The sequence below is a fragment of the Triturus cristatus genome, chromosome 5_2 (genome assembly GCF_964204655.1).
Source record: "Triturus cristatus chromosome 5_2, aTriCri1.1, whole genome shotgun sequence".
NCBI classification, from domain to species: Eukaryota; Metazoa; Chordata; class Amphibia; order Caudata; family Salamandridae; genus Triturus; species Triturus cristatus.
Window position 1 is genome coordinate 304,631,593 of NC_140588.1, and position 21,725 is coordinate 304,653,317.

Below are 21,725 nucleotides of genomic sequence, written 5' to 3' on the forward strand. Positions count from 1 at the left end.
ATGCAGACGGGTTGCCGCATGCACAGTGAAACACTTCAAAGTAGCTGCTCTGTTTTTCACATGAATGCACTGCCCCAGGGCAGTGTGAGTACACGACTGCACTGGGGGCAGTGCATTCACTATAATGCGGTGTATTTTCCTGGCTAGCGCTGGGCGCACCTTTTGAAAGGTGTGCCCGATGCTAACCAGGAAAATGCGTCCATACCGTAATGCGGCTCCTAGTGCACAAAATTCTATTGAATCGGCTTAAAGGGGCTATTAGTAGAAGTCCCCTTCACCCCTTCATGTAGAGCCTCACATTCTGTCTCTGTCAACTGCTTTCCCATAGCCTAAGACCACTTTTTTTCATTCCAGTGCAGGCGCATGCGTGTCTTCCCGCAGCATCCTATAAACCTGTGATACCAGCCACCGAGTCCCCACCAGCTTAAGACTTGGAGGAGCTGCGATATTGTCAGTGCACCAGAGCAATGGAATTTGTTGAATACCTACTCACAATGTCTGCAACAGCAACAATGCTTACACAATTCATTCACAAAATGTTCCAGTTTGCATGGCGTTTGGTTAGCAAAAGTAGAACCAGTTTTGACATCTGCCCACTGCTTGACAGCGTAGAGGACATATTGCCCATATAACGCTTCTTACAGGTGAATGGAAAGAAATACTTATGCTAAATCCTTATGCATCAAATCCTTTACCACTGACAATGTACCATGGGCAATAACATTGCTTAAATTTAAAAAGTGCAGTAGTGTTGTAAATAATTATCAAAAGAAATTACAGTACCGCCTTAAAAACTAGGTGAAGGCTTTTAATGTTTGATCTTACCTTTCATCACACTTAACTGCAATTACATAATCTGTGCCAATCCCAAGAACTGCTGCAGCCTTCTGTGTGGAATAGTGGCTCTGAAATGGGCACAAACATACAGAATTACCTTTACAGCATTACATTAGTTTTTATATGGATACTTAAGGAACTGTGCACTTAAGAGTGTTTTTTGTGATCTGAGCTAATCTGCAATATATGACATATTTATGTGTGTTGTGCGGGTTTGTTTCACTTCTGTTTGTGTCGATTAGTGGTGCTCTGAGGCACTAATGTTCAAAGTGCCTACTGCAGAAGTGAAATGAACATTGATGTTTGCAGCTGCTAAACACCAGAGCACCAGAAGGAACAAGCATTTGCAATGCAAACGGTCTCGACTTTGGGACCTCCTTATATGTATTTAGCTATGCAGCACATTAGCCTGGGTGCTGAAACATCAACTGTTCTTTAACACGGAGGAAAAGTGAGCACCAAACTGCGTGACACGCCAGGTATGGGAACACATGAAGATAAATTTTGCCTTTCAGCAGGAAATGGTATAGTCCAAAGCTCTGTTTTGAATATAAAATCAGGGTCTTCGGTGGTCATATCACTGAAAATACAAGATTTAAAAAAAATATTATTGTCTATGGGTGCTCGTGGAAGACAATTTCTATGGACTGGAATCTAGAGAATGCTAAAGTGATTCTGGTATTTTACTGACCTCTGCTGCTCGTTTTCTATCAAGACAGTTAAACAGAGGCAGTTGAACAGAAAAAAAAGTTCCTAAGCGGAAGCAGACAAGTCTTAGGGGTGATCTCCAGAGCCCATAAAGTACATACACATATAAGTATATACTAAAGTATATACAAGAGGTCTCGAATGCTCGACCTAAAAATGGGCCATAACAGCAAGTTACTTATAAATATTGATCTACGGTTTTAACGAGTAGCACAACGCATACTGGCAAGTCTACTGTTCCACTACAGCCTTCTTATTATGGTTGTGGCATGATGCAAAACAATTAGTAAGAATGTTTGGTAAACGACTTACACACCCATATGTATAATCCTATTGGGGAAGAACCATGGGCCTGATATAGGAAGATTCCCTTCACAAAAACGCAAAAGTAACTTTTTGATATGATATGATATGCTATTTATATTGCGTGCAGCTACTTTAAGGAGTGTCCCGCCACAGGACTAGCTGAAAGTCAGTGGTGAAGAGTTAGGCGTGCACAAAGAACCAGTTTTTTTTTTTAATAGAATCTGATTTTGCAAACAGCCCTCTATACTAAGAAGTCAATCGCAAAATATAGAGTCATGGTGAGTTGCAGACTGCCATGCCTAATTAATATGCATTCAGCAGGTCGCCATTTTCTGACTCTCTATGATTGCTTGCAATAACCATGGTGGCCTGATAAGTTCAGTAGACAAAAAGGTCTGTGATTGCCTTTAAATATTTTTTTTTAAGCAGCCAGGAGTCCTCTAGGGAAACAGGGCTATTGTTGGATGTGGGCCTTTTGCTGGGTTGACCCCAAACTTTTTGCCTTCCTTTCGCCTATTTTTCTGACCTTCTTTAGGTTGGCTATTGGACTTTGGAGACTAAAGTACATGTGCTCTTGCCTCTCAAACATGGTACGATTGTTTTACACCTGTTTGGCATATTTCATTTACTTGTACGTCCCTTTTAAAGTGGTTACCATATACCTATGGCCTGTAACTGTAATGCTATTAGTGGGCCTGCAGCACTGTTGTGCCACCCAGAGAAGTAGCCTTTCAAACCTGTCTCAGTCCTGCCAATGCAGAGCCTGTGTGCGCGGTTTACTGCCACATTGACGTGGCATTTAAAGCTGTTGAGGCATTCTTGGATAATTTTTGGGATAGGGATTGTGTTTTTATACCACTCACAGTGTGCCTGTGTCCACGCACTCCCTTTCATGACGGGGACCGCAAACCTGTCACAGAGGCACACCTCTAAGAATGTATTGCTATACTATGACTCAGTAAGTTCGCTACGATCGTGCATGGAGTGTTTATGCGGATGTGTTGCTCACCGCTTAACCTGTGACATGACTTGCCTTTCGTAGTGTCATCAGCAAAAACTCTATAAAATCGTGTTTTCTATTTATATCTTTATTTTTCTAGGTTGGATTTCCACGTTAAGATGGTCGATACCGATTGGGTGCAGAGCCGCCTAGACCACCTACCTGAATCAGTGTAACATCACAGGGTGTATTGTGTGTTTCTGTCTCGAACCCCTTGTGCCACAATTTTCTACTTCTTAAAACTCCCCTGGTCCTGACGAAACACTATAGGATCCACTAGGGACCGAATAGGCGTGAAACATGTTGACCTGATTAGACCTGATTATCCATTCATCACCATTATTCACTTAAAATTGCAAAAAACGAACAAACCCTCCTCATTATTAGCAGGGTCACGAGTCCCTTCTTTGACTGTTTTTGAATACATCGTACAGCCCCAAGAATAAATACCTTTGAGGGTAGCAGCATGGTATATTTAACCCACCCGCACAAATCCCCACACACCGGCACTCACCACTGTGGCGTCCCTTTAAAAAGATCTCCACCAAAGAGTCCTCTCGCGATTTTTTTTTATCACAACGTTTGTGACCACAAAATAGGTTAGAACGTCAGGCCTCAAGTCTGATTTGCATAAAGTTAATCCCATTCTAGAGTGGCACAGTGGGCAAAAGCACAATGGACGGGAATGGATAATGAAGGGCATTACATGAGCTTACACTAGACTTATTTGAGTATACATGTTTTGTGAACAACCTAGATAGTATAACTTACACACATGCAAAGCTGTACTGTAGTGGAAGTTGCAACTGTGTTTAAAAAATTTGACCCATTATGTCTATTGTCACGCGCTGGTTCTTTGCAGCTTGATAAACTTATGTCGTAGCTTACGTTGCCCATATCGTCACATGCAAGCAACGATGGCAAATTACAGAGATCGTGTAAATTAAGGAATGCAACCGTCCAGACGCAGTATTTCTTTCATTTTAATAACATGTGAATTCACATTGCAGCATAGACCGCCCAAGGGATACTCACTCTAGCTACAAATTATAATGTACAATAATAGCGCCAGCGAGCAACATTTTGGTGCACATACTTACATGCTCAGAAGCAAACAACGCAATGCTTGGAATGGCCGTCATGCCTTTGGTTTTCACAGCAGGAAAGCGCTTGTAACGAGCGACCAGTATGCTGTACAGGTTGGAGATGGACCCACCTATGAAAAATAAGCAAAACTTAGAAGGCAATAGAAAATGTATAAGTTGAGCAACAGTTAAAAAAATTGCCACTGGTCACCTCTAGACTGCCAAGTGGGTCACAGTTCCGCCTATTTTGCACCAATCAAAATGAAGCTAGACTGATCTGTTTTCAAGCTTACAATAACAGATGACCACTTCCAATGTGAAGGATAAAAAGGTATGTTTTGGGGCAAACACAATTTACCCATTCCTTTCTCTGCAAAAATCACAATGGTGAAAAACGAAATTGCTTCATTTTGCCAGAAAGCAACATTATACAGAATGTGATTTCTTAACTCACTTTTTACAAAAACACAGTATACATTATATGAATCTTGGATAAACACAAAGGACCCGATATAGAGTTTGGTGAATGTGTTACTCTGTCACAAATGTGACGAATGTCCGCATTTTTACAAGTGCATTATCAGGCCCACAATCTCTCCATTACATCACTTCATTTGTACACAGAACTATATTTGAAGCTGTCCCTGATTGCCACGCGGAGGTAAATAAATTAGCTTTGGTTTCTTAAATAAAGTCAATTTAAATTATTTAAATAAAGGGCATTTCTTCTGTGTTGTTTTCATTGATTTGTGTATATAATTCAGAGAGTCTGGGAAATCCTTAAACTACTTTGTGCCAGGAGGGATGTGGAGTATCTGCAAGCCGAAAACTTGAACTACGATCACTTAATACACTGGGCCCCCTACATGTGCATGTCTTTGAGACTGCAAACCTATATGGAAATTAAGGAATGTCGACCAAGTGCTCAAATAAGTATAAGAGTTCAAATACCCAGTGCTTTTCAACTTAAAACATGTAGACGAACGATGATGCACCAAATGGTCTTCTATTTATTATTATTTTTACTATTAATATTTTCTGCAAGTTTTATAAATTCTTACAGAAGTCTTATCTGCATTTTGTTTATCATCTGACCATTTGGTGGATATGTAATCATCTTTTTTTTCCCCTTTTACATGCTCTCTCTTCAGGCTGACATCCATGGCTCCGCACTTGCAACTCTGTTGGACTTCTTTCCGCCAATTATTCGATTGATGACTACTGTCTGCCATCTCCCTGGTGCCTGTCCTATTCTTTCCTGGTCTCAGAAACTGATGCAAAATGCATTTCTTCCGTACTTGTCACTTGAAATAATACTTCTCCTGCCCTGTGCACCTGTGCACCTGTCCATTCCATTTTATTTGAATTTTAGAGCACTTCTGAAAAAGCACACAACATAGAGTTTGAAAGGTTGAAAGGATTGATGCGATTATAGTGCAATAATGTGCAACTCGGGTAGCGAGAAACAGCAAGGCGGAAGTAGCAATTTCGGAGAATAAATAGGCTTTCTTAGTAAGCTCTACAGATAGACAATGACGTGAAAATAAAAAGGTGGTAGTTCAGGAAGAGTAAAGTAATACAGGATGGCCAGCCAGAGCGGGGGTCACCATATTGTAGTTAAAATTTTGAATGATGGCCCCAAAATGGCTGTAAAACCAATGAATTAGCCTCGGCCACCAACCACCAACAGGTGTAAGAAATTCTAAAATTTAGGGTTGAGCAGGTCAAAGGAACGTAATCAGAATTAGGGATAGAGTTGGTGGGAGAGACCAGACGGCCCTGAGGGTAGTGGTGATCTTTTCCACGCATATCCCTTTACCAATCATGCCTTTACAACAAAGTTGTGTGGTAAAGGCATGAGTGGTAAAGGAATGCATGGTTAAGCTGCATTTGTGGTTGGGACCGCGTCATGGTTCAGCCAGGTATGTCTCTGTCATACAACCTTGTACAAATTTCTTTATAGGTATTATACTCAAAATTTACATGTCATCCACTGAAAACTGCAAAAAGACTGGAAAATGTTCTTGTTGCCTGCGCTCAACATGTCTGGTCTGCAAAGAGGATAAATATATTTTGGTAGACACCACTACAAAACGTCTGCCGCAACCAATACCTTGTGAGAGCATGAATGCTACTGAGGCAATACTCAGAGGCCACTGAGCTCTCAAGATGTGTTCAGCATCTCCAGGACAACCTACCAGATTAGAGTGGCCGAGAAGCCAGCCAGATTAGCAGGGGTGCACAGTGGGACACTCACCAATATTTATCTTTAGATGTAATTGTGATATAGAGCGAACTTGATGCATTGTTGGCCACCGCTGGTGTAAATGCTTACGCTGCAATAGTTATTTATAATAAATAAAACAAGACCAAAACCACAAAAATATAATTAGTAGAACCGGGGATATAACGCTAAAAAGATAAAGTACCAACTGTGGATATATTGCATCGGACTAGGACAAAGTGACAAGTTCAGGCCAACTGCGATGGATCATGGGCGCGCTACAGGGATCCAGTTAGGTCCACTGAATAAAGTATCTTAAATCCTGGGTTGGGGAGCGTTTGTGAGGGTCCGCGTCATAGATGCGGTGCGTAACCGAAGCGATGCGTCAGTTCCGAGATGTGATCGAGGCTGAGGTACGAGGGCTTACTTCGTTGAGGGTCCTGTCAACGGGGCTTACGAGGCGAAGTCCGGCATTGAGGATGTGTCGGGCAGTCGGTGCCATGCGTCGCTTCCAAAGAGCTAGGAGGCTGTCATGTGAAGTGCAGCATCGCCGTTGAGGCTGCTGTCGAGGTATGCAAGGGCCTGCACGGAGGAGGTGTCATGCAGCAGTGGTTTCCTGAGGCTGCGGACTGTGATGCGATGCCGGTCTTTGCAACAGTGTGATCCACAGAGCAGCAACAATGAGTTGGTTCTGCTTGGTGTTGCGCTGCACAGCGAACGAGATGCGTTGGTTCTGATGGATCTAGAGAGGCTGGCAGAGCACCTTAGGCCCACTTCAAAGGGTCCAGGACTGGGGTACCACTTGGCAGGGTAGACTCTCATTTGACAGAGTCCAGGAGCTGTGGTCGAGGTTGTTGGAGCCTTCTGTCCCTGAGGCTCAAGTCAGGAGACCAGCCAATGAGCCCTGGGAGTCACTTTGGGGTCCAGGTTTCAATAGCTGCAGGTCCAGTTCCTCTCACCCAGGCAGCAGGTCAGCACAGCAGGGAAGAAGTCCTTCACAGCAGCACTCCAAAAGAGTGGTAGTCATTTCAGCAGAACCACAGTCCTTCTTCCTGGCGGTTTATCCAGAAGTCCAGAAGTGTACTGAAGAGCTGGTGTCTGAGATTCAATATTTATACCCAATTGTACCTTTGAAGTGGGAAGAAGCTTCTAGAGGTTTCCATTTGAAGTCGCCAGGCATCCAGGCATCAGCACATTTTCAAAATTGTAATTTAAAATCTGACTTCACCATAAGTTAGGATTTCTCATTACAATTCCGAAGGAAACAAACATGCACTGGTTACCCATTTCCATCTGGAAATTACAGCTTGTTAAAAGTAACAGGGTAACTGTTATGTTATCCTATGGGAGAGGTGGGTCTTGCAGCAGTGAAAAATGAATGTAAGAGTTTTTCACTACCAGGAGATGTAAAACTTAAAAGTTCATTTCCAACTTTTTAAATACACTGCACCCTGCCCTCTGGGCTGCCCAGGACTTACTCTTGGGGCAACTTATATGTATTAAAAATAGGGTTTGGACCTGGCAAAAGTTAATTTGGCCAGGTTGAAATGGCAGTACAATTATGCGCACACCGGCTGAAATGGTACACCCAAGGCATGTTTAAAGTGCTGTTAAGTGGGTGGTACAATCACCACTGCAGGCCCATTAGTAGTATTTAATTTACAGTTCCTGGGCACCGGTAGTGCCACTTTACTAGGGACTTACAAGTAAATTAAATATGCCAATTGGGTATAACCCAATTCTACTGTGTTTTAATTAGAGAGAGCACAAGCACATTAGTACTGGTTACTAGTGTTAAAGTGTGCAGATACTAAAGCTAACCAAAACAAATTCAGCAAAATGTCTGTGGAAGATCCTGCTGGAAGGGTCAAGTCCAACACAACCACACACAGAAACCCACCAATCATTAAAGATGCACTCCCATTTATAAAACAGCCATTCCCACTAGATTTCTCAGTGATTGTAAAACATAAGGAGGACCTATGCTTCTTGTATATCAAGGGGTGTGTTTGGGTGCTATTCCAGTGGTTTTCTGCTTGGCTTTCTTTAAAAATGCCAGTCAGTGTATCCAAGCATGTTGATGCCCAGCAGAATGTCTGATGCTGTATATGGTTAGTATAGTCAGACCCTCCAGGATTTCGCGATTTGCAAAAAAAATCGCAAAATCGGCAGTTTTGTAAAAATGCTGCGATTTTTACAAAACTGCCCGTGAAATTTCGAAAATGTGATCCTGGGAGGTGTGCTTAGTACCGTGCCGGTAGTGAATGTGTGAAAGTGCCCATTATTTGGATTCTGTTGAGCCCAGTAGCGGCCCGTGGTGGGAGTGCTGCTGGGCGCTGACGTGGGGCGGGGGAGGGGCAGGATGGGGGGTAGTAAACTACGGATTATGGCTGATTAGAGGTAAGTAAGCATGTAAATAAATAAAACGAATTTCGTTGCGCGCGCTGCATCGCCAAATGCGATGCAGCGCACACAACGAACTTCGTTTTATTGATTTATATGTTTACTTACCTCTAATCAGCCATAATCCGTAGTTTACTACCCCCCACCCTGCCCCTCCCCCGCCCCACATCAGCGCCCAGCAGCACTCCCACCACGGGCCGCTACTGGTTGAACCTAAAACATCGAATAGGTGAATTGAACTTCCTGCCCGTTGGGTGCTCAGCGCACTTTCTAAAATGTAATTTTGTAATATGAGTCACGACCGGTTTGTTTCATTTTCAGCACGTTTACAATAGTAGATAAGTAAGTTAAAGAAAGGCATGTACCTGAAGGAGGGGGGCACGCAGAGTGTGCCGTTCTCTTGCTTTCAGCTCTCTAATGAAAACTCCTACTCTGAGTTGTGCGGTTCACAAATTGCCTGTGAGCTGATGTAAACGAAGAGCAACTCTTACGGGTGACTGCAGTCTGGACACAGCGTCAGAACACAATGTGTAATACACAAGACTGATAAAAGAACACCCTTCAGTGAATCATTGGACCTGCTTCCGACCAGAATAACATCATGACAAGACAAAGTCAGTGAACAGCAGTGGCGGCTGATGACATTCAAAAGTGGTGCGGCGTAAAAGTTGGGTATGAGTTTTATGTAGCAACTTAACAAGCAACCTTAGCAAGCTTAATGGATGAACATTGCCGAGAAAAAAATGATAAAAGATTGACAACTGGTGCATTTTAAAACAAATTAATTTAGTGATAAAACAAAGCTTATAAAGCAGTGGAAATGTATAGCCTTGAAATATTAAACACATTAAAAACAGCCCCTTATCTTATTACATTATATATTCAACAGTTACTGTAATGTGCAATGCATGTTAAGTCACAATCTAAGTACAGGAGGGAAGCAAAACTAACTCACCTCACACTGAAGGCGTATGGAGTATACCATGCGGTATAAGCAGATTTGACAGTAGAATACCAGATAATGTATGACAGTGCCACATTTATTAATGCATTATTTTCATACCTGGATTTACAAGAGGCAGAGTGTAGTTGCTTCAGCTAAATATTAAACCAAATAGTCCTGTGTCATCAGTGCAATCGTGCATCAGCCTTTCCAGATTGGATCAATTTCCCTCGTGTCATTGTGATTTTACGCTGATATTTCCAGATTATATAAACTGCGCAGGTGCTGAGGCAACTTTATACTGGGATTATCCTGCCTGGCAAGTTGACTGATACAAAAGCAATGTTTGCATTAGTTGGCATGCCCTAATGTCAGTGGGAATTTACCCAAGCTTGCACCAGTGAAATATGTGTCCTTGCCCAATTCTGGTAAAATAGTCACTTCACAAGAAAGTATTTTATGCCCAAAAGCACAGGGCAGCCAGTTCAGCAGCGGACGTCTTTGATCGCATTGTACCAAAAACCCAAAACACACCTCACTGTAATTCCCCTATCCCTTCCCCTGTCATGAAACTAAAGATCTAATAGGATATGCAGCTGTCTGCAATGTGTTATAGTCCTATTCAAAACTGCTCAAATTGTTACTATTATTAAATTAATTCCTGGTTTAGGATCCCGTTGAGGGAAGCCTGTGACCAGGTGCATGAGCCCTGCTTTCTTTTATTTGGGTTTCAGTAATTTCCCCAGTGCAAATACAGGACGGGATGCAGGTGTTATAAACAGTTTTGCGTTAAAGCACTTACAGGGGTGCACCTGCCCACCATATACACTATTTCATAGTGAACCTCAACCCTATTTAGTAGGCAGTTCAGAACATCCATATGGAAGGCAAGCCATTGAACAAAAAGATGTGCTGCAAAGAAAAGTGTATCTGCTTTAAATTCTTCGTGACAGAATAGTAGCCTGAGTGGTGCCCTCCTCGGCTTCCTGTGAAGACTTCTGGCTGAAGGCAGGGAGCTATTTACAAACACTGTAAAGAATGAATACCATTCATACATAAAATGTCAAGTCTCTAGTCAACTCCTGCGCTCCCCTTCACTGGTCGCCCATTATAACATCAGTGCTAGCTGTGACTGTAGTGTGGACATGGAATATGTGACAATATCCAGCCCCACTCCCCACACCATCCAACCGTCATATTCATATCTGGGGCAGGAAGCAAGTGGTGTTACTCTGGGTTCTTTGAAAGCAGGAATAAACGGGGGCCAAGGTGCCCAACGTAGGCGTAGCACAGCGTTTTTACGATGTTTGTGAAGGTGTACGGATATTTTCAAAACTTTAAGTTTACATTTTTTGGGGGCTTTTCCGTTTTGTACATATTCTTATATAAAGCAACCAAAATGATAGGAGAAAATATAATTTGCAAAAATTTGTTATTTTCCTGCACGCTCCAGTTTAAGTGGTTCTAGAAAACGGTGGGCTTGCAGAGAATTGTCTAGACAGTTTCATCGGTGCATAGAAAAGATTTCCAAAAGGTAGATTGCAGAAAATATTCGCCATTCATTTTTGTGTGGTTAAAACGGTCAAACACTACAGAAGCAACACAAACGTTGTAAGTAATCAAGCGCTTAGAAGCAAAAAACTTACAGGGTGATTTAAAAAGCTTCACAGCCACTGCAGTAAATGTTGTGTTTCTACTGTACCCACGGGTGGGGGAGGGGGTGGAAATGGGATCGTCGCATCGCGGGGTGGGGGGAGGCCGGGGGGGGTTTAATGGGAAAAAAATACAAGAAATAAAACGTACCGTCCCGCGCCATCTTCTGGATGGGTCCCGACTCCCGCCGTCCGGTCCTGACTCCTGCTGTGTTTTCCAGTTCCGGGCCGGCCGGCTGCAGCTCTCCTCGTCATCAGCCCTCCCTCCCCTCGCCAATCACAACTTGTGAGGCGAATCTGAGAGCGCCCCACCCGGGCCATTTTCTCTATGTAGGCTGCTGCATGCTGACCAAACAGTCAGTATGCACAACAGTGTGCAAGCCACTCCCCCCTGCCCTCGAGCAGGAACGCCCACCCCGAACCACACACTTCTGCTTTCTTGCAGTGCGAGAAGGCAGAAACATAAATGGCAGTTATTACATTTTATGTTTCTGCCTTTTCGCACTGCGAGAAAGCAGGGGGGCGGCGCCCAAACGCCCCTATAGAGGAGCCACCACTGGTGAACAGACTAGTGGCGCGGCGGCATGCTTACTGGAAATCCAACAATTCTAGCACCTTGAAGAAAGAATTGTTCCACTTGGACTGTAATGGGAGATTACTTAGCAGAATACATTTTACGTACCCCTAGAAGTTGTTGTGGACAGCCTAACGTAGCACGTGAAAACATAGGTAATTTATCTGAGAACCATATGTGCGCGTAGGACACACTTACACATGCAAATGCTCATATGTATTTTGAAAGAATACTGGTTTTCCTCTCATATACTCTCCCTGAAATGTCTATTTTGGTAAACCCACTCCTCATCTGTGATTTGCTTACATCAATGGGAAAGGTGTTCCCTTTTCATAGTGGGGGAGACAACGTGGCATTAGGGCGAAAGCTGACGATTTTGGAACTGGGAACCAAGTTCAAGTCTCGGCGTCGGCACAACGTCATGTGATTCTGGGCAAATTATTCATATATATCACCTTCTGTAATGTAACTGATGTCCATGTAGGGCACTCAAAAGTCTTTGAGTCGCGCTCACACTATATAAAATTGCAAAAAAAATGGAATAGGAAAGAATATTAGTTGGGTGGATTGGAGGGAGAGCAGTTTTCCATGATTAGCAAGTGCATTTTCACTGCTTCTGCAGGTTCTCTCATGAGAAAAGTGTGTACATTTTTGCACAAGAAAATGGAATCGACAAATGTTTTCACGGGTAATGCTTGCAAAGCTAAGTCTGGTGTCCCACTGTAGTTGGAAATTATTTTTTTTGTGAATTCCGGAGATGAGTAAATTTACACCCGTACGATCTTCAGAATGCTAATTTCTTTGACCTGTGGCCCAGAAACTGCATAGTGTAGACTGTAAAGCATAAGCTGTGCTTCCGTAGAGCTGCAGACACTTTAAACATGCCTATTTCAAAGTGGAATACTCTGCTAAAACAAAATTATAAGTAAAATAAAGTGCCGCAAAAATGCCACTAAATTTCCATATTTGAGCCGCTAAATTTCCATATTTGTGCCGCTAAATTTCCTATTCCATGCCACAATATACTTGGGGGTCTGTATAGCTGTCAGAGAAAAGCTACAAAAGCAGCAGCATCAGGCTGCCTCTCTCCCTCTGTTCTAAAATTCGGAGTCAACAACACTGTTCAATGTTTAATTTGTAAAAAAAAAGTAATGGCATAGTTTTTCCTAGTATCCACTGCTACTAATTACTGGAATAGCTGATTTATAGGGATGTCTAGTTTTGATTCCACCTCATGTGTCTTTATTCCACCATCCTACACTTTCTGACTCTTTATCTCACTCTTGCAAGTTATTTTCTTTGCTGCCTTATTAATAATTAATATATTTATACAGCACAGCTGGACCTCATGATGTTAAGGTGCTTTGCAGAGAAACATACTTAAGTAACTAAGGGGCTCATTACGATGTCGGGCGGAAAGCCTCCTCCCGACAGTCAGAATCTCCTTGACCGCGTCAGAGCCCTTCCGACTGATTCAGTCGGTTTACATTCTGACCCCCCGATTACAATGTTCGCAGTCCAAATGGAAATCACGCGGTCATTCCGAATCGGTTCCTAGTGACTTGCGGAGTATCCATGTCAGTCGGAACCGCATTGTACATCTCTATGGACAGCGTTTCCACCCTCAGGATTACGATGCTGATTTCAAACAGCCTTTCCGCATCAGCCTGTCTGACTTGGAAAGGCTTTTTGAAAGTGACTATGGGGGCCCCTGGCAGGGCTCCCCTAGGCCCTTGGCCTACAGTTCATGGCTGAGGAGATACCTTAGAGACCGTCTGTAAAACACTGCACTGTGTGTCAGGCACCATAGGGTGCCTGGACCAGAGTGCAGGGTTTTCTGCAAACACATCATTTCCCCATAGGAGTCTGTGCTACGGCTGGTTTAGGGCTCCCATAGGAAACAATGGACCTCCAACCGAACAGTGTTCGGTCGCATCGTAATCCGGCAGTCGGAACCGCCAACCGCAAGTCAGTCGGTCCTGATTCCGACTCGGTGTCGGGCGGAGGCTTTCTGCCAGACATCGTAATGAGCCCCTAAGTACGTTGAGATAGGAAAGAGGAAAAACCTGATAGTAGTTAACAAATGCATTGAAGACAGAGCATCTGAAGATTGAGTTCATCAGATTTATACAATCCGGATCCATGACATAATATTGGCAATACAAACATCGATTAACACAAATTTAGAGTCCTAAATGTCGATATCAAAAATATATTCTCCCTATACTTATAAAGGTAAGTACAATGATATTGAAAAACATTTACACTAATATCGTTTAAACAAATACAAAAATATCATTTTTCATATATATAGTTAAACATATAAATATTAAATATTTTAACCTGTAACATTAAGTTAATGTAAATTAAATGTTTTGAAATGATATTCAAAAATATATAAGTATATACTTATTTAAACAAACACATATGTGTATATGTGTGTAAATCTATGTACACAAACATAATGTAAAACTCTTATTGAAAATATTCAGTTTAATTTATATTATTATTTTCTAAATATTTTTTTAACTTTACTAATATAACAAACATATATATATATATATATTCACTGGAAAAAAAATAGGTTTCAGGGGTGTTATAGTTAGCAGGACATTTCCCTCGTACAAAACCTTAGAAATTCCCCCGTTATAGATAGTTCAGCTAACTATAACTCGCGCCCCCGCGATGCACTGCTGATGACGTCACATATTACATCACTCATGACATGGTCAGTGACATCACTGATGACATCACTGATGACATCTGAAATTACATCACTGGAAAATAGGTCCTAACTATAACTATCTACTGGCGAACGCCAGTAGATAGTTATAGTTAGGACCTATTTTCCATAGGAAATCCGCAACATTCTATTCTTAATAAGTGTGGCGCCGGTTGACGAATCCTCGAGAAATTTTCCAAACTTTTGGCCAGCTCCGCTCCGCTCCTACCCTGAAAGTTTTGTGGTGATTCGTCAAGCGGGGGCAGAGAAAAAGGGGGTCCCAAAACTCGTTTTCCCCATGCAATTTCCCATAGGATCTGTTGTCGCAGCTACAGCCCGAACCGCTGAACGGAATGACTCCAAATTTGGCAAAGAGGTAGTCCTCAGTTCAGACTCGTGCCTTTTGCATAAATGGTGTGAATCCGTTCAGTAGTTCCTGAGAAAATTAGAGTTAAAAGTACATAAATATCTATGGCCGGGGAGGATTCGCGCACCCTACCCGCACCGTGAGCGCACCCTCCCCGAACCGAGCGCGCACCCTCCCGATCGCGCGCTGAATGCTAATTGGCTGTCGAGTGTCTCTCTACATTCGAAACCAGGAACTGTTGGCGGGCATTTTCTGCCTCGGTAGAAGCGAGGCTGAAGAAGCAAGGGGAATAAGTGTGTAAAACATATAAAGGGGGCAGAGTGGAAATACTCTGACCCTCTAGAGGTGCTTAGGGGGTCCCAGAAGGACCCCCTGGGGCCCCCCTTTTTTTTTTTTTTTTTAAACGGCAAAATGCGTGCACGGTGCGCGTATCCTATCGCATTGGGTGCGCGGATCCACAGGATTGTTTTTTAAAAAAAGACAAGAAATCATTCGTTGTATGACTACTTTGTACACTGAAAGGTAGGGTGTATATTTCTGTTTTTTAAAGGTATGATTCTTATTGGTTAACAAAAACAGATTGTAAGGAACATTATATATGATTAGCTGATATGTTGAAAAGTGAAGCACACTTCCTCTCTTGCGTAGCAACATTGTGTGCTGAACTTCTGACCTGTGTGCTCAGTGCAGTGTTCCATGACCTGTTTCTATGGTAACAGGCAGAAGGCAGATTGGGGGAAGGGTTGAAATGTATTTCAGTTGGAAAGGGTTGAAATGTTTAACCAATAGAAATGTGTGTTTGCTTTTGAGTTTATGTGTGAAGGATTGTGATTTGATGTTTACATGTATATGTGTGGAAAATGAAAGGGAAACTTTTCCATTCTTTGTTTTTGCTGAGAGGTGCACAGTGCAGAGATTCTGTAAAAGAAAATATGGTGAGTGACTGATATACTTCTTAATCTACAAAAGAACTTGAAAGATGAGTTATTTAAATGTGAGGGGATGTATGTAGACTATTTTGATTTTAATCAGACTAATGTATTTCTCCTGCTAAAGCGTAGGGAGTACCTTTTTTCTCTACAATCTTATTGACAGTGTGTGTGCATGTAGAAACCATTCTGTGATAAGCATTTGTGTTTTTCATGTGTTTGCAGACAGATAACTGTGCTGTTTTTATATTTTGGTAGAATTAGAAACCAGTCATTGTTTATGAATTTGTGAAATGAGTTATGTTATGTTTCTATACTAAAATGTAGTACTTCTTCTAGATGAAGAAAAGTGTTTTGGTATAGTGCAAGGGATAGTGTTGTTTGTCTAGAATCACACAGTGAGCATGTGTGCATTTGGGAACCACTGTGAGAGAAGCATTTGGTAACATTGTGTAATTGCTGACAGATAACTGTTTTAACCTGTCATGTTGTGAAGTTTTAGTTGCATTAGAAGACAGTTATGGCTTATGCTTTGATTAAATGAGTCAGGCTTTGACAGAAAAGTGCAGTCCTGAAATATGTAGATTGTGTGCAGTTCCCTTACCACTTGCACTGTAGTGAATGAGTTTTGGTAAACTCCTAGGGATAGTGGTGCTTGTCTAGAATCACACTGTGAGTTAGTGTGTATTTGGGACCACTGTGAGAGAAGCATTTGGTAACATTGTGTAATTGCTGACAGATAACTGTTTTAACCTGTCATGTTGTGAAGTTTTAGTTGCATTAGAAGACAGTTATGGCTTATGCTTTGATTAAATGAGTCAGGCTTTGACAGAAAAGTGCAGTCCTGAAATATGTAGATTGTGTGCAGTTCCCTTACCACTTGCACTGTAGTGAATGAGTTTTGGTAAACTCCTAGGATAGTGTTGCTTGTCTAAAATCACACTGTGAGTCTGTGTGCATTTGGGTAAGGATTGTGAGAGAAGCATTTGGTAACATTGCGTATTTGCTGACAGATAACTGTTTTAAAACCGGTCATGTTGTCAAGTTTTAGTAGCATTAGAAGCCAGTCTTTGCTTATGCTTTGATTAAATGAGTCAGGCTTTGACACAAAAGTGCAGTCCTGAAATATGAAGATTGTGTGCAGTTCCCTTACCACTTCCACAGTAGTGAATGATTTTTGGTAAACTCCTAGGTATAGGGGTTGTTGTCTAGAATCACACTGTGAGTGTGTGGCATTTGGGAATCACTGTGAGAGAAGCATTTGGTAACATCATGTATTTTTTAGCAGATAACTTTGCTTATGCATTGATAAAATGAGTCAGGGTTTGACACTAAGGTGCAGCACCATGTACTATTCTCTTCACTGTGGCAGAACTGAAAATGTAAAAGTTTTACCCAAGCACTGTCCTAGAAGAAGTCTGATGATTTAGTCAGTTTCTAAGTACCAAATAGACTGCTTCAAATGTCTATGCAGTATGCATGTAGTGTTCTAACATACTATACACTTGTCTTTTACACCTTCAATTCCCTAGTCAGTATCCATACACTTCCAGGAAACACCCTTTCACTTCCTTTGCAGTCCTCTAGTGACCCATTCAACACCAAGTACTAATCCATTCACTGTGCCAAAACCCAAACACTTATAAATTCACCAAGATACTATCTTTGCAGTACTCTAATCATTCAGTTAGTGCCTAAGTATTCATGCACTGAGCCAGGCCTTAGCACATGGACTGCTTCAAACCCCTATCCACTATGTATGCAGTCTTCTAACCACTTAGACAATTGTCTTTCACACTTTCAATTTCCTAGTCAGTATCCATACAGTCCAGCAAACATATTGTCACTGCCTTTGCACTCCTCTAGTGACCCATTCAGTACCAAGTACTAATCCATTCCCTGTGCGAAAAGCCTAGCACTTATAAATTCACTTAGGCACTCTCCTTGCTGTACTCTAATCATTCAGTCAGTACCCAAGTAGTCATGCAGTGAGCCAGGCCTTAGCACATGGACTGCTTTAAATGCCTATGCAGTATGGATGCAGTCCTCTAATCATCTACACAGTTGTGTTTCACACCTTCAATTCCCTAGTTAGTATTCATACACTTCTAGCAAACACCCTGTCACTCACCCAGTGTGTCTCCTTATAGTACTGTAATCATTTAGTCAGTTAGCATGTAGTGTTTTAGTGAGGTAGGCTTTAGGGCATGAACTGCTTCAAAGTAGTATGCACTATGCATGTAGTGTTTTAACCATCGTCACACTTGTGGTTCAGGGCTATAGTTTCTTAGTCAGTATTTATATAAAATATGTTTGTACAGTAATGGAATAGTATAATTTTGAAAGTTATTATATAAATGTATTTGTGATTCTTTTTTACAGATACAGAACAGGAGTGTTTCTCATCTGTTTGCACTCTTCTCGTGCAAGATTGTTTGGATGAAGGGTCCTTAGGTGTTTCATCATACTTGCTGTGCCGCATGAGTATTTTTTGTTAGGATCCCCTCGTAACAGAACTCTTTTGAAAATCTTGTGCATGAGAAAGGTGGCATTGGTCTTTGTTTGCCCCTCGAGAAAAGTAGAAAATTTCCACATCACTGAAGGAAAACGTTGTGGGCATGGTGCATCCTCCAAAAATTCATCTTTAGATTTGGTGAATATTTTAAAGCGACATCATTTACAGTTTTTGTAAGTTAAAGTAAAAAAAAATTGTTAGCTGTGTGCATTTTATATATCTGTGACTTGTATCTTGTTTTTTTTTTTTGAGAATGGCATGTTGTTTTTTTTTAACAATCTTTGAGATTGTGTTATTTTTTGCCCGCTGTTAAGTGATGAGTACGATTGAAATCACTATTTTTAGTGAAATTTAATATATTCTGAGAACAGCAAGAAAGGCAAAAAAATCACTTTGTGGAAATTATGCTGAATTGTAAAAAATGTATTATTACATGTTATAATTTTTTTACCCTTTTCTTTCACAGATCCAAATTTTAAAATAAGCAATTTATATGAATTTATATTTGAATGAAAAACAGAAAAAAATGTATACCATTTTTTATTCCTATTACTGTGAAGGTAAGTTTAACTAAGTCTCAATATGCAGAATGAAGAGGTCTGCAAGAAGCTTCAAGGTTGAAACACGTTTCTAAAAACACTCTTTTTATGCAGTTTTGAAATCTGACCATAATCAGATATCATGTGACCTGCAAAAAAAGAGATTTGAGGGGTTCATAATATTTCCCATTTTAGCTATTGAAGGACCGCAATCATTTCAATCATTCTTCTTTGAACATCTTTGCAGACAAAACTCTGTGCTTACCTTCTATCATTCGCAAGGAAATTTAAAAACGGAAATATGTCACTTTTTGTAACATAGTTATTGTGCAAGATACTCTTTCATATTTACAAAGAGAGGAAAAGGCACTCTGTGCACTTTTTATACTCCATGTAAACGTAACCTCATCATGCACCCAACTTTGTGTGGAAAGGGTGTTCTATAAGTGTTGTTGTGCATGATTGCACTTAATACTCATAGAACAAGACACATGTCTAGATTTATCAAAAATCATCAATCTCGATATGTGTGTGAATGCTGCACCATTCTAAAATTGGTGTAGGAAAGCACAACAAGGAGAATTGTTTTAATTTCTCCACATTTTTATATCTTCAATACATGCTGAAATGTTCAGCATACATTGAAGGACAAAAATGCATTTTTTCATTGTTTTTGTGCAGGAAGTTGTGTCTTCCTGTAGAAAAATAAACAGCACATGACACAGATATCCTTGCACTATGGTGCAAGGGTGCCTGTGTCACCACATGGCTGCAGTTTAAGCCGCCGTGGAGAGAGAAGCATAGATTTGCAACATATTTATATACATATGTTGCATCCCTGTGCTTCGGAAGTACTACAGCACACTGCAGTTAAAGAGGTTACTGTGTGATGCTGCAGTACTTCCTCATACTTCTGCACTTATACATTCACCATACGCTACTAATGCATTCATTCAGTCAATTACGTACCACACATACATTCATCTAAACTAACACTAACAAAGAAATTTAGCTCTTTTTTTAAACCAGGAAAGTTAGTTCTTACAAGAACTTTTTTTTTTCTTCTTTCTTCTTTTATAATTTTTTTTGGGTTTTCTGAACAATTTCTAAATTCTTTTGGTTTTTCTGCAAGAAAAAAAACCAAAACAAAACAGGAGAAACCAAACAATGAACTTCAGGGAACAATAAAAAAAAACAAAAAAACTAGCAAATGTGACTTTCTTGCCGGCGGCAGATCAGATCAATCGACTGCTCACCATAGCACAAAGTCTTATTGCACTTAGTGCAGAGCACTTTTAAAAATTGAAATTGAGGACGGATGTCCAAGGTTTGGGCTGATGGATGCACTCTTGATGTGCTCAGCTGGGATGAGGTGGATGGCGCAGGAGCAGGAGTGTTTCTCATCCGTCGGCACTCTTCTTGTGCAAGATTGTTCGGATGAAGGGTCCTCATGTGCTTCATCATACTTGCCGTGCCGCAAGAGTATTTCTTGTTAGGATCCCCTCATGACAGGACTCTTTTGCAAATCTTGCACGTGACCAAGGTGGCATTGGTCTTATTCTGCCCCTCTGGAAAAGTAAAAAATTTCCACACCACTGAAGAAAAACGTATTTTGGGTGGTGCCTCCGATAAAAATTCATCCTCAGAAGTATGAAGTGATGCAGGTGATGCCTGCTGCCCTGAAGCCATTTTTGGTTGAAAAAAGTTAGAGCTAAGTGTAAACTTACTCTAAAAAATCTTCTTCTCTCCAAACAAATGGTGCTCTAAAGAAGGTCAGAGAAGAATGCTTGAAATGGGTGGGGTCTTTCAATAGTTAGAAGAGAAAGTGTAATGAACCAATCAAATCTCTTTTTTTGCAGGTCACTTGGGATCCGCGCACCCTGCGCTCACGCAGCACGCACCCAGCGCGCATCCGCGATATTGAATAAAAAAAATTATAGGATTAGATGTAAAAACTTTTTAGTTTTAAGACTAGTTTAGAGTTTGTCTTCAATTAATATTCACATGAAATACATACAAATGTTTTTTAAATGTTAAATACTTCGCGGGATCCGCGCACCTACCGCGTTATAGACACAGATGACGCATCGCGGAAGCGCGTAAATGTCGCGTTACGTACATCTAACGTGTCGCGTATAGGCTGGGAGTCGCGTACCGGTCGCATTGCGTGTCAGTAACTACATATGTGAAACGCAGTGTATATGTGTGTAAGAGTATATAACTATCTATATGTGAGAGTGTGTGATTTTGGGAGTGGCTGTATGTGCCATAGTGCAAGGATATCTGTGTCATGTGCTGTTTGTTTTTCTGCAGGAAGACACAGAATTTGTTAGTATTTTTATGAGTAAGTGAACTTGAGTGTGTTTAACTGTATAGGTGAGTAAATTGGACTGTGATTAATTATTTGCATGACTGACTAGATGTGTCAGTACCTCAATGGATGATTGGCGGTGTGTGAGTGTCTATATAGGTGTATAAATGCACAGAGTGACTGTAAGTATGAGTGACTGTACAGGTGAGTGAGTGGACATGTATGTAGACCTAAAAGTCAATGAGTGGGTGTGTAGTTATTGGTATTGGAGTATCTATGGTTGTCAAAATGGCCGTTTGAAATTTTGAGTCGGTGTATCAAAGGTTAAATTAGGGTGTGAGAAGATGCACTAATTTATCACATGGATGACGTCATCAGTGATGTCATCAGTGATGTCATTTGAGATGTCATCAGTGATGTCACGGACCATGTCATGAGTGATGTAATATGTGACATCATCAGCAGTGCATTGCGGGGGCGCGAGTTATAGTTAGCTGAACTAACTATAACAGGGGAATTTCTAGGGTTTTGTACGAGGGAAATGTCCAGCTAACTATAACGCCCCTGAAACCTATGGTTTTTTCAGTGAATATATATATATATATATATA

General features: G+C 41.2%; 1 protein-coding gene across 5 annotated transcripts in view; it reads right to left on the bottom strand.

The window, feature by feature from the left end:
• The window catches only part of LOC146822909 (glutamate decarboxylase 1-like), a 931,087-nt gene that overhangs the window by 304,177 nt on the left and 605,185 nt on the right, over positions 1-21,725 (bottom strand). For all 5 annotated transcript variants that reach the window (XM_085607065.1, XM_085607066.1, XM_085607070.1 and 2 more), the window contains 2 exons: positions 3,952-4,067; positions 826-905 (listed from right to left, as the gene is read on the bottom strand). In XM_085607065.1, coding sequence (XP_085463191.1) covers positions 826-905; positions 3,952-4,067 — 196 coding nt within the window. The remainder of the gene's footprint in view (positions 1-825; positions 906-3,951; positions 4,068-21,725) is intronic.